At 43.7% G+C, this 13,655-nt stretch overlaps 1 protein-coding gene across 7 annotated transcripts in view; it reads right to left on the reverse strand.

The window, feature by feature from the left end:
* The window catches only part of LOC138770040 (protein CEPU-1-like), a 515,073-nt gene that overhangs the window by 56,583 nt on the left and 444,835 nt on the right, over nt 1-13,655 (reverse strand). For all 7 annotated transcript variants that reach the window (XM_069948913.1, XM_069948915.1, XM_069948912.1 and 4 more), the window contains exon 4: nt 8,299-8,424. In XM_069948913.1, the coding sequence (XP_069805014.1) occupies nt 8,299-8,424 (126 nt within the window). The remainder of the gene's footprint in view (nt 1-8,298; nt 8,425-13,655) is intronic.

Here is a 13,655-nt window from a genome sequence, read left to right on the forward strand (position 1 = left end):
CTGATCTCTCCCATCACCTTGCTGTAATAACGGGGGGCCTGGCGGTTCAGTGAACGGGATGATCAGAGTCTAACCTGTGCCTCCACCACCCAGAACAGGCTATACACATTGGGGGGAATTTATTAATAGTGCACCTGGCGTACACTGGGGAAAAAGGCATAAACCATGGGGTAATCTCCACCAGCTCCAGAGCTGCTGCCTATTTCTGAGACCGCCGTACAACAGCCTCAGATCTGGCGGAATTACTGAGAGAAGTGTGTGCCAATCTGGCGGAGTGAATGGGGGCAAGGTTTTGTGTAAGACAGTCCTAATAAGTATCCCCCATTGTGAGTGTTTGTGTTTTCTGCTATTTATACCCTTTATGTTATACCATTTTGCTTTTTTTTTGTACCACTATGCATTGTTGTCGCTTTTCGTTTCTCTTTGTAAGCCGTGCACGGCAGGGTTATCTAAGACTGGAAAAACACAGCTGATTTCTTCCAGAAACAACACTGCACCGGTCCTTAGGTTGGGTGTGGTATTACAACATAGCTCCATTCACTTTAATGGAACAGAGCTGTAATACCACACACAACCTGAGGACAGGTGTGCCGCTGTTTTTTTTTATTTAAAGAAATCATCTGTTTTGCTTAGTTCTGGTGCACGATATATACTTAAAGTGAATATACCGTCAGGTACATCTCTAAGTTTTTCATATCAATAGACCGGCCATTTCGCAGTCCTTTTCTTGAAAGACGGCCCGGTTCACACGCACAGCGCCAGTCTATTCCCGGGCACCAACCTGGCCTGTCCCCAATGTGACGATTTCCCCTCCTGTCTGTGACGCAGCTCCATTGATTGTAACTGCGTTTATGTAGCCGTGTGTGGACTCACAACTCTGGACATATGTCTGCATAGTCTGGCGGTAAGAAAGGAAAAGGGGACATGATCAAAACCTTTAAATAGGTTTAAAGCGTACCTATCATTCTGTGATGGCTGCAGGATACGCTGGTAAATATCTGCGGGTACGCAGTCTCTTTAGGCGCGAGGAGGACAAGGACATCAAAAATGCAGCCTACGCCTGAAGAGGCTGCGTACTTGCAGCATTGTAACAGTGTATTCTGCAGCCATCACAGAGTGATAGGTGCACTTTAAGGGTTAAATAGAGTTCAGGAGGGAAGTGTTTTTAATAAAAACTGAACACAAAAACAAGGGGGCACAAACTGAGGTTATTTGGGGTAAAGATCAGACACAATATAGCAAAATAATATTTTACTAAAAGCGTAGTAGATACTTCAACCAAACTTTCAGCATATGTGGTTGGTAAATATTCAGTAATTAAATGTAAATTGATGATGATATAATAATAATAATAATAATAATAATAATAATAATAATAATATAGGGCGGACTAAACTGTTCTCCATCCCGACAAAACAGACGGCAAAGGAGGAAAGTTCTGGTGTAGAAGGAAAAGTTTAATGATATTTGTTTAGAAAATGACTTTAGATAGAAGATGATGAATAATTCAAAGTTCGGAGTTAAAGTGAGAAATGAGCAGAGCCACCACCGCGTCCTACACCACAAAATCACTCATCACATGTAATGAACTCAATGACATGGGGGCAGCACATGGACCTGAGCTAACCCAGAGGACTGGGACTGTACTCCAGACTCTCTGGACACATATGGCTCCTCTTTAAAATGCCTAAAAGTCTTCCACTATGGAGGGTCATACGATCTGCCAGTATGGAGAATCATACAGTCTGCCACTATGGAGGGTCATACGGTCTGCCACTATGGAGGGTCATACAGTCTGCCACTATGGAGGGTCATACAGTCTGCCACTATGGAGGGTCATACAGTCTGCCACTATGGAGGGTCATACAGTCTGCCACTATGGAGGGTCATACAGTCTACCACTATGGAGGGTCATACAGTCTGCCACTATGGAGGGTCATACAGTCTGCCACTATGGAGGGTCATACAGTCTGCCACTATGGAGGGTCATACAGTCTGCCACTATGGAGGGTCATACAGTCTGCCACTATGGAGGGTCATACAGTCTGCCACTATGGAGGGTCATACAGTCTGCCACTATGGAGGGTCATACAGTCTGCCACTATGGAGGGTCATACAGTCTGCCACTATGGAGGGTCATACAGTCTGCCACTATGGAGGGTCATACAGTCTGCCACTATGGAGGGTCATACAGTCTGCCACTATGGAGGGTCATACAGTCTGCCACTATGGAGGGTCATACAGTCTGCCACTATGGAGGGTCATACAGTCTGCCACTATGGAGGGTCATACAGTCTGCCACTATGGAGGGTCATACAGTCTGCCACTATGGAGGGTCATACAGTCTGCCACTATGGAGGGTCATACAGTCTGCCACTATGGAGGGTCATACAGTCTGCCACTATGGAGGGTCATACAGTCTGCCACTATGGAGGGTCATACAGTCTGCCACTATGGAGGGTCATACAGTCTGCCACTATGGAGGGTCATACAGTCTGCCACTATGGAGGGTCATACAGTCTGCCACTATGGAGGGTCATACAGTCTGCCACTATGGAGGGTCATACAGTCTGCCACTATGGAGGGTCATACAGTCTGCCACTATGGAGGGTCATACAGTCTGCCACTATGGAGGGTCATACAGTCTGCCACTATGGAGGGTCATACAGTCTGCCACTATGGAGGGTCATACAGTACCAGTAATACAGTCTTGTTTTTCTTCCTATCTCTCACTCTGCTTTGTTATTTACTCAACATTCTGACTGTCTCTGGCTATCTGCTCTGACCATCTTTTCTGGCTTTCTCTCTAGCTATATGCTCTGTCTTTCCTGGCTGTCTCTCTGGCTATCTGCTCCGACCACCCTTCCTTGCGGTCTTTCTGCTCTAACAGTCTTTCCTGGCTGTCACTCTAGCTATATGCTCTGCCTTTCCTGGCTGTCTCTCTGGCTATCTGCTCCAACCACCTTTCCTGGCTGTCTTTCTGCTCTAACAGTCTTTCCTGGCTGTCACTCTAGCTATCTGCTCCGACCACCTTTCCTGGCTGTCTCTCTGCTCTAACAGTCTTTCCTGGCTGTCCCTCTAGCTATCTGCTCCGACCCTCCTTTCCTGGCTGTCTCTCTTGCTATCTGCTCTGACCATCTCTCCTGGCTGTCTCTCTGGCTATCTGCTCTGACCGTCGTTCCTGGCTGTCTCTCTGACTCTGGCTATCTGCTCTGACTGTATTTCCTGGCTGTCTCTCTGGCTATCTGCTCTGACAGTCTTTCCTGGCTGCTGCTGTAACCTCTCTCACGCTCTGGCTGTCTCATCCATTTTTCTCAGTGAAAATGGCTTCTACCTCTCCTCCTATCTGGATGCCACAGGACACTACACATGACACGAGGTCCATGACGTGCACCATGTATGTTACTAGTTTTAAAAAAAGGGTCTGCGCTAAGGAGTCGTAAAATGCATCAAATTACAACTCAATACACTAATGTAAATGCAACAACCAAACTAATATTATCTAACGTGCCCCACCAGAACACCATGACCACTAACATGCAGGACCCGGGAGGGTGAGATGGGGAGGCACCAGAAGGCAGATCAACAGTTAGCAAAGAGGAAAGGGTGAGATGTGGGGGTGTAATGTCCCACCACGGGTATTGCTATTAATTACACCCTTCGCAAAAGCCTGTACTTTTAAGTGTAAGTGGTAATGTAGCAGTACAAGAGTTTTGCCACTAGATGTCGTTGTTGTAAATATGTGTATCCAGATATTGCACAGCTGTAGGAACTAAAGGGTTATTGCTTGTTTGTGTACCACATGGATCTGCACACTAGTGAGAGTTCTTTCTTCTCTTCTAACCTATCATCTCCCTCTTTACTTTTTGCACGCACTCCTCACCCACTCATAGCACAGTTTACACATGCTGTAGGAAGGAAGTCACATGGGTAGAGGAAGTGTGAAGTCTTTTGCCTGAGATTCTGTAGAGGAAGGACGCAAGCTAGGACACACCCTACAGCAGTCAAGTTGGGCCCTGGCTCCTGCCAGGTCCCCAGTCTAAGTTGTGGTCTAGACGTAGAGCACATGTACCTAGACACAGTTTCTCTTCAAGCAACCATATTCCACAATTTTCAGTGTTAAGTCACTACTAAGTCACTACTAGAGAGGACAAGTCAGGAATCACCCTAACCCACGTTGTGGACAAGAGGAACACAATGCAGGACAGCATCCACAAAGTAGTAAAGGAACTGATCCGGATAAAGCAAAGTTGCTATAAGCCCATGCACTGGTAGGGCAATAGGTGGTGCAAAGACCAAAGAGTCAAAACACAGGCACAAGTATTCTCTCTACTTTCAAGTATTCTACTTATTCTATCTCTGAAGTCCCGGCAGAGTACAGTACTACATTGGGTTAGGACTCTCTCGACATACTCCTCTTTACTCTTCTGATTCTGTCCTAACTCTTAGGGCCCTATTCCACCAAACGATTATCGTTTGCATATCATTAACGATTAACGATCTCAAACGACCACTATTGCGAAAGACCTGAAAACGTTCACTCATTTCCATTGAACGATAATCATTACTTATGATCGTAATTGCGATCGTTTTTTCTTCGCTATTTATTCGCTATTGCATTCGTATCTATTGCGAACGACCGAACGATGTCTTATTCAACGCGAACGATTTGCGAACGAGCAACGATAAAAATAGGTCCAGGTCTTTTAAAGCGATCAACGATTTCTCGTTCGGTCGTTAATCGTTAACTGCATTTCAACCGAACGATTATCGTTTAGATTCGAACGATTTAACGATAATCTGAACGATAATCGTCCAGTGGAATAGGGCCCTTAGTTCCCAACCCAGCCAGCACAGCTGTATCACTCTTTCAACTCTCAGTGCAGATCTGTTCCCATCTAAAGTATAAAGTAACCTATCAAGACGAAAGTATACTGTATTGTCCTGTATCAAGTATCCTCATAGTAAACAAGATTGTATTTATTCTGACCAAAATATCCATCACACAGAAGCCATTTGGCAGGTATGGAAGAAACTGGTGAACCTGGCACAAAAGGTAAAGGGTTCCCAACCCCCCCCCATTGGATCCGCCTCAGCGGTCAGGGGCCGGTTGTAGAGCAGCTACATCTGTAAAATGTCTGCATCAAACTGCAGGAGCTTGCAGGCGACTCTGCCTCTTCACCTTGTGTTTACACTTTGTGTTCCATCTTACGGAGCATTATCACAGCGGGGGACGCACAATATGCTGCTTTACATAAAATGTAAGGATGTGACGCCCCCACAACACAGCCGGGGAGGGGGGCTCCACGACGACTCACAAAACCGAGACGAACAAAGACAATAAAACTTAAACAAGTAGGTAGGAGATGTGTGAACTTGTCATCCACTGACGCCAGTGCTCGGGAGGGGAGCGGCCCATACATGACCATCATGGAGATCCCAGGGTACCAGAGACATTCCCATCAGTATATCTGCCATCACTACACACAGGGGGCTGCCTATGTATTATATTATACACTGCAGGGATTTTATGTAGGAACAATCTATTGCACATTTACTCCAGCAATAACCTGTATATCCGTCCTGCAGCCGCGTCTACGCACTATGAGGAGTACAATGACCAGCGGGCGGCCGCACACAGCGCTGCTCAGAGATCAGACCCTGTCCAACCTATATCGATACACACATCTATATTAATACATAAGTATATTCATACACAAATGTGTATATGTGTGTGTGTGTGTATATATATATATATATATATATATATATATATATATATAGATTCATAGATGAACACACATCTATAGTAATACATACACAGATCTTCTTACCTACATCGATGCACAGACATCTATATCCATACATATTGTACATATACAAAAACTTATTCTATACATTTACATTCACACATATGCACACATCCATATTGATATACACATGCTGAGACCTTCATACATTCCTTCATTTACATTCATAAACACATACATTTATATTCATGCTCACACACATACATCTACATTCATACATATACAGCTATACTGATAAAAGGAGCACGGACCTACACATGCATCTACATTCATACATATACAGCTATACTGATAAAGGAGCACGGACCTACACATACATCTACATTCATACATATACAGCTATACTGATAAAGGAGCACGGACCTACACATGCATCTACATTCATACATATACAGCTATACTGATAAAAGGAGCACGGACCTACACATGCATCTACATTCATACATATACAGCTATACTGATAAAGGAGCACGGACCTAAACATGCATCTACATTCATACATATACAGCTATACTGATAAAAGGAGCACGGACCTACACATACATCTACATTCATACATATACAGCTATACTGATAAAAGGAGCACTGACCTACACATGCATCTACATTCATACATATACAGCTACTGTACATTCACCCACATACATAATCATGTACAGACCTATATACCTACACATCCAATTACAGTCATACACATACATAATCATGTACAGACTTACATACATAAACAAACCGACAGACCCATATTTACATATATATACAATGTCACATGACAGCTGTGAACCCTTCACAATGTTTATATTACTACATAAGTGTTACCTAAAACTACTCTTCTAAAGGCCTCCGTGGCTGCCATGTAGGCTCTGCTAGTGGTATCTGCCTCATGGATTCAGACTTCACCAGCAGAGATCATGGATCAATGCAATATAGTACAGGGTGACTCAAAAGTCTCAGGCCCTTCTTTTATAGCAGAAATTAAAGGGTAAATTACATATCTGAATATCCCAGCAAGTAATGATTGATGTGTGGAACATGGCGGCCATCTTAATAGACACCATATTGGATCAAGGACAAATGTTTCCTGATGGGAAGGTGGTCATGTAGCAGATCGCAGCCAAATAGAATTGTTCAGGACTTAATTGCTGTTATCAGATTTACAATGTCTGTTGTGGTTCAAAAGTTATCACAGAAGCTTGCTTTGTGTTCAGCACCATGGACAGCACACATATGTCAAAAAGCTATGCATCACAGGGAACGGGGAACCAAATCCATGTACAGCAGACACCCACTGCTAATGGCTGACACCAGAGATGCCACTGGTGTCGGACATTTAACCCTTTCAATTCCGCAATGAAAAGTGAATTGAGCTGTCCAAAGCAGTAACAAATCCCCATAGCAAACCTCCCCTGCTCTGGACCGTTCCTGACATGGACAGAGGTGACAGCAGAGAGCACTGCACAAGCCTGGAAATAATACACCACTTTCAGCAGGGCATACATCAGCTGATAAGTATTGGAAGACTTGAGATTTTTTTTAAATAGAAGTAATTTCCAAAACTATATCATATTCTGAAAACCAGTTGATTAAAAGAAATTATAAAATATCGCTGTTGTACCCCTTTCATAGAGTTATCAATATTTATACAGCAATATACACATGCAAAAACCAACTTACAGCTACATTCATACACATATACGTACACAACTTCAGACAAAGCTACATCTACATTTACAAAGGAAGAAAGCACAAGCAGCAGTCTATCACTATGAGTTATGGTGCCAGCAGTCCGGACCAAGGCCAGGGAGGCCTCAGGGTATGAAGACATGAGCGCAGCATTCGGAAACTTTTATATTCAACCCAGGTTTGTATTCACCACTCTATTTCCACTCTTTTTACATCACCATTTATACACGAATATATAGTCAAACATGAGCACAGACCAACATGTATACATCTACATTTACAAATCTATATTCATACATAGGCATTCACACAACTATAGTCATACATAGACACACATACATACATACATACATACATTCACAGGCCTACATATGTCTAAATTCGAAGACATGTACATGCACAGACCTACATACCAGATACGTATATACATAGACATTTATATTTATTCATATACACAGATGTGCCCAGACCTACATATATACATCTGCATTCATACACCCATACATCCACACATTAAAAAAAAAAAAATGGACAGACCTAAACGCATACACTGAGATTTATACACATAAAATGCATTTGGAAAGTCTTCAGACCCTTTTGTTTTTTTCACATACTGTTATGCTGCATCTACCTTCATACATATAGACATCTATATTAATCCATAAACTTTATACATATGATGTGCACAGACCTTCATACACACTTCTATATTCATACTTACACATCTACTAATACCATTCACTGTAATGTAGTGTTGTGTCCCCTGTGTAGCCTGTGTACTCGGCGCTGGGCAGAGGCCACTTACCTTTGGGCGACAGGTATCTCCAGTTGACCACTGGCTCAGGCCTCCCTGTGGCGATGCAGCTCAGACTAACATTATTCCCTTCATTGACAACAATATTCGATGAGATCTCCACTATTGTAGGGGGGACTGCAAGACACAAAAGACAGAGACTTCAAATCAGGGGGAGAAATCAGACAGGAGCATAGCATACATCTTAGGCTGGGTTCACACTACATTTTTGCAATCCGTTTTTTGGACACAAAATTGAGGTCAACCACGTTTTTTTGTACACTAAAAAAACAGATCCGTTTTGCTCAATTTTTTTATGATGGAAAAACGGATCAAAGCGGATGCACACAGTTGCATTCCTTTTTCATTAGTTTTTCATCCCTTTTTTGCAAAAAAAAAAGATGAAAAAAAAAACGTATTGCGAAAACGTGTGAACCCAGCCTTAGACATTCACAGTACACTGCATGTACAATGGCATTGCAATTACAGTACAGCTGCGTAGTAATTACAGTACAGCTGCGTAGTAATTACAGTACAGTTGTGTAGCTGTTACAGTAGTGTGCAGTTATTACAGTACAGCTGTGTAGCTGTTACAGTAGTGTGCAGTTATTACAGTACAGCTGTGTAGCTATTACAGTAGTGTGCAGTTATTACAGTACAGCTGTGTAGCTGTTACAGTAGTGTGCAGTTATTACAGTACAGCTGTGTAGCTATTACAGTAGTGTGCAGTTATTACAGTACAGCTGTGTAGCTATTACAGTAGTGTGCAGTTATTACAGTACAGCTGTGTAGCTATTACAGTAGTGTGCAGTTATTACAGTACAGCTGTGTAGCTATTACAGTAGTGTGCAGTTATTACAGTACAGCTGTGTAGCTATTACAGTAGCGTGCAGTTATTACAGTACAGCTGTTACAGTAGTGTGCAGTTATTACAGTACAGTTGTGTAGCTATTACAGTAGCGTGCAGTTATTACAGTACAGCTGTTACAGTAGTGTGCAGTTATTACAGTACAGCTGTTACAGTAGTGTGCAGTTATTACAGTACAGCTGTGTAGCTATTACAGTAGTGTGCAGTTATTACAGTACAGCTGTGTAGCTGTTACAGTAGTGTGCAGTTATTACAGTACAGCTGTGTAGCTATTACAGTAGTGTGCAGTTATTACAGTACAGCTGTGTAGCTATTACAGTAGTGTGCAGTTATTACAGTACAGCTGTGTAGCTATTACAGTAGTGTGCAGTTATTACAGTACAGCTGTGTAGCTATTACAGTAGTGTGCAGTTATTACAGTACAGCTGTGTAGCTATTACAGTAGCGTGCAGTTATTACAGTACAGCTGTTACAGTAGTGTGCAGTTATTACAGTACAGTTGTGTAGCTATTACAGTAGCGTGCAGTTATTACAGTACAGCTGTTACAGTAGTGTGCAGTTATTACAGTACAGCTGTTACAGTAGTGTGCAGTAATTACAGTACAGCTGTGTAGTTATTACAGTACAGTTGTGTAGCTGTTACAGTAGTGTGCAGTTATTACAGTACAGCTGTGTAGCTATTACAGTAGTGTGCAGTTATTACAGTACAGTTGTGTAGCTGTTACAGTAGTGTGCAGTTATTACAGTACAGCTGTGTAGCTATTACAGTAGTGTGCAGTTATTACAGTACAGTTGTGTAGCTGTTACAGTAGTGTGCAGTTATTACAGTACAGTTGTGTAGCTGTTACAGTAGTGTGCAGTTATTACAGTACAGCTGTTACAGTAGTGTGCAGTTATTACAGTACAGTTGTGTAGCTGTTACAGTAGTGTGCAGTTATTACAGTACAGTTGTGTAGCTGCTACAGTAGTAAGCAGTTATTACAGTATCAGGCCTTGGCTGTAGAGGGTTCTCTCCAGTAATCCACAGATGTCTTGTACACACTCACAGAGGTCAATCCCTTCCATAGAAGAGTGGAGTGGGCAACCAGATATTATCCCTCCGCCACGCGGAGAACACAAGTTACAGTGCAACAAAAGCTTTTATTAATGGATTTATGAAGGAATATTCCTGCAGGTGGGAACGGCCGCAATGTGGCGTCTCATCCAGCTCCCACTAATGCACCAGGGGGGGCTGCAAACAATAACTGGCCCCTGACACTGAGGGCATCATCCTCCTGAGGAGGGCAATCCTGAGTCCCCTCATAATGTGCAGTATACATTGTCTCCTCACTGTCCTGGTCTTTTTAGCTTTTTGTAGGGTCAGGTTTAGGGTCGGATACAAACGGCACAGTCTGAGGCTCATAGGACAAATCGAGATTCATACCATATACTGAGATTCATATACCCCACTGAGATTCATACCATGTACTGAGATTCATACCATATACTGAGATTCATACCATGTACTGAGATTCATACCATGTACTGAGATTCATACCATATACTGAGATTCATATACCCCACTGAGATTCATACCATGTACTGAGATTCATACCATGTACTGAGATTCATATACCCCACTTAAGATTCATACCATGTACTGAGATTCATATACCCCACTTAAGATTCATACCATATACTGAGATTCATACCATGTACTGAGATTCATATACCCCACTGAGATTCATACCATGTACTGAGATTCATACCATATACTGAGATTCATATACCCCACTTAGATTCATACCATGTACTGAGATTCATATACCCCACTGAGATTCATACCATGTACTGAGATTCACACCATGTACTAAGATTCATACCATTTACTGAGATTCATACCATATACTGAGACTCATATACCCCACTAAGATTCATACTATGTACTGAGATTCATACCATGCACTGAGGATTGAATACCCCACTGAGATTCATACCATGTACTGAGAATCATACACCCCACTGAGATTCATACCATGTACTGAGAATCATACACCCCACTGAGATTCATACCATGTACTGAGAATCATACATCCCACTGAGATTCATACCATGAACTTAGAATCATACACCCCACTGAGATTCATACCATGTACTGAGGTCCGTTGGGTAAACCATGAGATCTGCAAATCCTGGCAGTAAATATGGCTTCAGCCAAGTAAAAGACCCCTGTGTAAACACGGTTTGATGTTTGCATTCGTGTGTCTGCAGTGCTGCCTTGTATGTATGTGTTTTACTCAGCTGGGGAAGATGGGGGGAGATGACCGTACTGTGCTGCGTCTTCTCTGGTCCACGTGTTTATCTTGTATTATAAGGAAAGTGCGGAGGCTGCAGATATAAGCAGGAGAATAAACATTTACCCAGAGGTTCGGACAAGCTGTGTAAAGAGATATCCAGAGAGGAGATTCCTGTAAGCAGTCAGTGATGGGCGAGGGCGAGCCAGCTCTGCCATGGGGTCCCCCTGAGGGGCATCTTGGACAAGCATGAGCTCACAAGGGGCCCCGACAGCTGTCAGCAAGTGACTGCTTCTAAAGCGGCCAAGAGACATGAGAGGAAAATGGCAGAAACAGCCAAACCCCAATAATGCTGGTAGCTGTGTTCCCAACAGATAATGTCACAGATGATGTCTCTTTCCTATCTGCAGCACCCCTCTGTGTATAGTATTGCCATCACTCTCTATAGTGGGGGATAAGTCTCTCCTGCCTGCAGCACCCCTCTGCGTACAGTATCACCATCTCTCTAGAGTGGGGGATAAGCCTCTCATGTCTGCAGCACCCCTCTGTGTAAGGTCTCACCATCTCTCTAGAGTGGGGGATAAGCCTCTCCTGTCTGCAGCACCCCTCTGTGACATCTCACCATCTCTCTATAGTGGGAGGTAAGCCTCTCCTGTCTGCAGCTCCCTTCTGTGTAATGTCTCACCATCTCTCTAGAGTGGGGGATAAGCCTCTCCTGTCTGCAGCTCCCCTCTGTGTAAGGTCTCACCATCTCTGTCTACAGTGTGTGGGGGGGGAGCCTCTCCTCCCTGCAGCACCCCTCTGTGTAACATCTTATCTTTCTCTATAGTGGGGGATAATCCTCTACTGTCTGCAGCACCCCTCTTTGTAGGGGTATCATCATCTCTATCTTTAGTGGAGGACAAGCCTCTCCTGCCTGCAGCACCCCTCTGTGACATCTCACCATCTCTCTATAGTGGGAGGTAAGCCTCTCCTGTCTGCAGCTCCCTTCTGTGTAATGTCTCACCTTCTCTCTCTATAGCGGGGGATAAGCCTCTCCTGTCTGCAGCTCCCCTCTGTGTAGTGTCTCACCATCTCTCTCTATAGAGGGGGATAAGCCTCTCCTGTCCACAGAACGCCTCTGTGTAGGTTATTACCATCTATTTTTATAGTGGTGGATAAGTCTCTCCTGTCTGCAGCTCCCCTTTGTGTAATGTCTCACCAGCTCTCTCTATAGTGGAGGATAAGCCTCTCCTGTTTGCTGCCCCTCTGTGTAGTGTCTCACCATCTCTCTCTATAGTGGGGGGTTAAGTCTCTCCTGTCCGCAGAACTACTCTGTGTGACATCTCTCTATCTCTCTCTACAGTGGAGGATAAGCCTCTTCTGTCTGCAGCATCCCTCTGTGTAATATCTCCCATCCCACCATGTCGGGTCTCACCATCTCTCTCTCTATGGTAGGGGGATATATTTAGAAGACCCACATTACAGCATCCCGCTGTAATCCCTGGAAAGGTGAACGCCAGGATGATTTTCACACAGGGCATCATTGCCCTCCATCATTCAAGAATCTGTGACTGCTTTTGCAGCACAATATAAATTCTTCACAAAGGTGCAGAACGGCCGCAGCGTCAGCTCCTCATCCATCATTCTGTGTCCGTCACAAAGCTGCAGAAAATGGAATCATTCCCACAACCAGTAAAAGTTTAAGCTTTATTCGTAATGGCAGCGCTCCTTCAAGAATTGTTTCCAGCCGCTCATTTCTGCATGTAGCGGGCAGGACATAGAGATGCTTACTGCTGCGCTCACGTGCCGAGGACCGCAGGGGGAAACAAACATGGAACACGCTGCAAGAGCTAACACCCCCAACACAAGGAGACTGACTAAGCAAATTTGATAATGTGGATTACATATCACACATTCTTTAAAGGGGTTGTCCAGGATTGCAAAAATCATAGATGCTTTCTTGCAAAAACAGCATCACCCCTGTCCTTCGTGATTTCAGCTCTGGATGTGATTGAAGTATAAAACCTGAGGATGTAAAAACAGAATTGCGATTTCAGCTCCAGAGGCGACTGGCGTAAAGGACATGATGTAAAAGCAGAATTATGATTGCAGATTTAGATGAGTAGATAAATAAAGCAGGAAATGAAATTCAGGCCTGGAGCCCGGCGCGGTGGAGAAGCTGCCGAGTGTGTGGAGGCCATTGTAGGATGGCATACATATATGTATTGCAGCAGCTTGCGGTGACT

Source organism: Dendropsophus ebraccatus, chromosome 12 (assembly GCF_027789765.1).
Source record: "Dendropsophus ebraccatus isolate aDenEbr1 chromosome 12, aDenEbr1.pat, whole genome shotgun sequence".
Lineage (NCBI taxonomy): Eukaryota > Metazoa > Chordata > Amphibia > Anura > Hylidae > Dendropsophus > Dendropsophus ebraccatus.